Source organism: Carlito syrichta, unplaced genomic scaffold, assembly GCF_000164805.1.
Source record: "Carlito syrichta isolate Samal-C Ts95f unplaced genomic scaffold, Tarsius_syrichta-2.0.1 Scaffold304505, whole genome shotgun sequence".
Classification (NCBI taxonomy): Eukaryota; Metazoa; Chordata; class Mammalia; order Primates; family Tarsiidae; genus Carlito; species Carlito syrichta.
Window position 1 is genome coordinate 62,801 of NW_007248601.1, and position 4,323 is coordinate 67,123.

Sequence of the window (4,323 nt, forward strand, 5' to 3'; positions counted from 1 at the left end):
TAGGTAAAAGGCAGAGGTGTGGGCAGGACGGTAAGTGCGGGCTTCCTCCGGCCCGGCGGCCTCGTCTAATTCCAAATTGTATGTGTGTCTCCCGACACCATCAATTTCCGCGTCCGTACACCTCCTTGTGATTTCGCTTCTCTAACCACCTCCAATCCGCCTGTCGGGTCTGCAGGCCTGCCCTGGAGCGGGGAGCGGGACGCCGCCCAGGACGGAGGCGTGGGGGTGACGGCCGACGTCCCCGGGGCCGCGGCACCTCCTTCCTCCGGGCCGGACCTTCCTCTGGGGGCTCCTCTGTGTCTTCCTAATTCCACCAATCGAGCATGTCTTTGTCGTCCCCTAGCCCGTAGAGCGATAGCCCGGCCGCGCCCCCGCGTTCCCGGGGAGGAAGCCCCAGAAAGGTGGCCGGGCTCTGCGTAGCCGGGGTCCCCGTCTTGCAAACTCTTGGTGGCCGAGACGCGCCTGTGACCGCTCGGATGGGACCCGCCCGCCGGGAGGCCCGCCCGCGCCCTAATCTCCCCTCTGCCTCTGTTTTTAAGGCATCACAAGCCTGCTGGCCAACGGCGTGTACTCGGCCGCGTACCCGCTGCATGACGTAAGTGACCTTGACTCCCGCAGTCCCCACGGGCCACGCTTCCCCCGGGCGCTCGTTATCCGGGGGCCGGCAGCGGCTTCCTGCCTGGCTCTGGTCGTAAGTGTCAGCCGCGAACCCAGGGCTGGCCTGTCCCCCCACGCGGGGACCCAGGGGCGGCACCCAGGGCCATCCTTTCTCGCAGACCGATCCCACCCAGACGGGGACATTCACGGCGGGCTCTGTGACCCGCCCAGGCCCCAGCCCCAGCCCCCTCCCGGGCTCTGTGGGTATCTATTTCCCGGCTTCCTGGGACAAAGCACCAAATCCCACCGGTACCCCCTGACAAATATAGCCTGTGGCCGCCGCAGTGCGTTGGCGTGGGGGGGCGGGGGGAGGAGAGAGGATTCTCTTCTTCCCGTCTCTATGGCAACGGGGACTCGCGTGCCGCGGGGCGCCAGGAATGGGGCCGCGGGGGCCAGAGCAGTGTGGGAACCCCGGACGAGGAGCTCTGGGACTTTGACCAGGAGCCAAGATGCAGGAGAGCCAGGGTTCGGGCCTGGGCGCCTGGGGACCGGGTCTGGGCCCGGCCACTCGCTCTCGCCGGCCTGGAGTCGCGGGTCAGCCCCCATCCTCGCGAGCCTCCGTGTCCCCGCCTGTGGCCCTGTCTGATGGTCCCGGCGAGCCGTGGGTCTTGGGGGGACACAGACAGCAGTGAGCTTTGACAGAGTTCCCTGGATTCGATTCCCGTAAAGTGCCGGGGGGTGCGGAGGACGGCCCAGGGGTCTCTTCCAGGCCTGTCACCCCCAAGGAAAAGGCACCCCGTCCCCACGGCCATCAGGGCCTCCCCTCCCTGTGGGGCCAGGGATCCGGGGTCAGCCAGCCCAGCCTCTTTGCTTGTCTCTTTGCCCATGCTGTTCCTCGAGCGGTTTCGTGGCCCACCCGCCGCAGGCCGACCGAAGCCTCCGCCCCACCCAGCCTTCCCATGTCCTGCCGCTGGCGCTGTGGTCTCTTCCGCCCTCCCCGGGGCTTCTGAGCTACAAAGCCTCCCCCGTCTGCCGGTCTCGTGCGTGGTGTGTCTTTTCCCAGAAGCCCCAGGGCCCGGCACATAGTAGGTGCTCAGGAAATGTGGTGTGAATTTGGACCGGCTTGAGTCAGGTGGCCTTGGCCAGTGGCCTGCTGTCCGTGGATGTCTCGAGGGCAGGACGCAGGCCCTGGCCTCCACTCCTGGCTCCTCCCTCAGAGCCGTGGGCCGGAAGAGCCTCCCCCGTCTGTCCGTCCGTCCCACCTCCCCCATCCATCCGGGCAGTCTTCCTCCGTAGTTCCGGCTGGTTCCCTCGCCCAGCCCCGTGCTGGGCCGGCTCCGTCTGGGCACCAAGAATGCAGCCCTGCCCGGCACAGCTCTGTGACCCTCAGAGAAGGCCGCCCAGGCCACATCCGTGCCCCTGACTGGCCCATGGGCGAGTGGTCCCTGCCAAGAAGTTAGGGCACAGGGGCTAGAATGTTTCGGGGTCTCCCACCTGTTTGAGTCAGTCCTTCGAGTGTTAAAAAAAGAAAGGCGACCGGGCACCGTAGCGCACGCCTGTGAGCCCAGCACTTTGGGAGGCCGAGGCTGGAGGATCGTTGGGGCCCAGGAGTTGGAGACCAGCCTAGGCAACGTCGTGAGACCTCGTCTCTATGAAAAAGAGATTTTTAAAATTATCTGGGTGTAGTGGCACCAGCTACTCCACAGGCTGAAGCGGGAGGATCGCTTGAGCCCAGGAGGTCAAGGTTGGGTGAGCGGTGATCGTGCCCCTGCACTCCAGCCTGGGCAACAGGGAGACCCCCGACTCAAAAAAAAAAAACTTTTAAAATGAGAGCAATCAGCACATCTGAGCACCTGCTGTATACAGAGCACTGTGCTCAGTGGGACCTTTACCTCGTTTAATCGGGTGCAGATGCCGAGACTCAGAGAGGTTTAGCAGCTTGCCTGAGGTCACACAGCCCCAGAGGGGAGTGGGGCCAAAGCCATCCAGGTTGGCATTCTGCTACTCCAGTCTCCAGCTGCAGGGGCCTTTTCCTTCCCAGAGGCCAAATGACTCCCTCCTCCCTTGGGCCTGCCAGCAGTCAACCGATCTCTCGAGAGGCACCACTGAGACCCACATGGAGAAGCCCCTCTCTCCCAGCCGTCCTTTGACCTTACACAGCAGCAGGGAAGCCTGAGGTGTGGGGTCTGTTCCCACTTTAAACATGGAGGCCGGGTGCAGGGGCTCACGCCTGTCATCCCAGCACTTTGGGAGGCCGAGGCAGGAGGGTCGCTTGAGCCCAGGAGTTCGAGACCAGCCTGGGCAACACAGCAACACCTGTCTCTACAAAAATATTTAAAAATTAGCCAGACTTAGTCCCAGCTACTCAGGAGGCTGAGGCGGAAGGATCGCCTGAGCCCAGGGGATTGAGGCTGCGGTGAGCCGTGATCGTGCCACTGCACTCCAGCTTGGGCGACACAGTGAGATCTCGCCTCATTAAAAAAAAGACCAGTGGCTCACGCCTGTCATCCCAGCACTTTGGGAGGTGGAAGCAAGAGGATTGCCTGAGTCCAGGAGTTCGAGACCCGCCTGGGCAACTTGGCGAGACCTCATCTCTACAATAAATCAAAAAAGTAGCCGGGTGTGGTGGCACGCGCCTGTGTTTCCAGCTACTTGGAAGGCTGAGGCGGAAGGATCGCCGGAGCCCGGCAGGTCGAGGCTGTGGTGAGCTGTGATCATGCCACTGCCCTCCAGCCTGGGTGACACCTCATTTAAAAAAAAAGGAGAAACTGAGGCTTGAGGCAACTTGTCCAGGGGCCCACAGCCAGGAAGTGGTGGAGCCCAGAACCTCTAGACTGGCTTCAGGTGTCTTTAGGGAATACAGACATGTATGTCCCTAAACGTTCCCTACAGCTGAGAGGGACCCACCCACCTGCTGAGTGGCAAGGCTGATGTTTGGGAGATAACTCGTTCTGACCACATGCACCCATGCCCTTGACCGGAACACTGAGGGAAATTGTGACTCGCCCCGGTAGGCACCATGAGGCTTTTGCTACAAGCCACGTAACCCCTGCCTTCCTTTTTTTTTATTTTTTTGCGTTGGAGTCTCACTCTGTCACCCAGGTGGGTGGACAGTGGCACACTCAAGGCCACCCCAGCATCGACCTGCTGGAATCCAGCGATTCTTCTGCCTCAGCCTTCCAAGTAGTTGGAACCACAGGTGTGCACTGCCACGCCTGGCTAATTTTTGATTTATTGTAGAGACAAGGTCTTGCCACATTGCCCAAGCTGGTCTCGAACCCCTGGGCTCAAGCAATCTTCTTGCCTCGGCCTCCTAAAATGCTGGGATGCCAGGTGCGAGACACCGCACCCAGCTACTGCTTTCCATTTCTCTGCACCCGCCTTCCACGCCATCAAATTATCTACAGCATTTCACGTTGCCGTTGGTGTGTGGCCCGTAGCGTTCCCCAGTTCCCTTCCAGTCCTGTACTTACTACTTCATTCACGCATTCATTCACTCATTAAGCATGTCTGGGGCTCGGTGGCTCAGTCTGTCATCCCAGCATTTTGGGAGGCTGAGGCAAGTGGATTGCCTGAGCCCACGGGCTTGAGACCCACCCAGGCAACTTGGTGAGACATCCTCTCTAAAACAGATCAAAATTAACCGGGCATGGTAGTGCACGCTTATAGTTCCGGCCACTTGGAAGGCTGAGGCGGAAGGATCGCCGGAGCCCAGCAGGTGGAGGC

The 4,323-nt window shown here is 61.3% G+C and overlaps 1 protein-coding gene across 1 annotated transcript in view; it reads left to right on the forward strand.

Annotated features, from left to right (window-relative positions):
* ANO1 (anoctamin 1) overlaps window positions 1–4,323 on the forward strand; it is a 92,638-nt gene that overhangs the window by 27,071 nt on the left and 61,244 nt on the right. Inside the window, exon 10 of the mRNA XM_021713360.1 lies at window positions 540–691. Within this exon, the coding sequence (XP_021569035.1) occupies window positions 540–691 (152 nt within the window). The remainder of the gene's footprint in view (window positions 1–539; window positions 692–4,323) is intronic.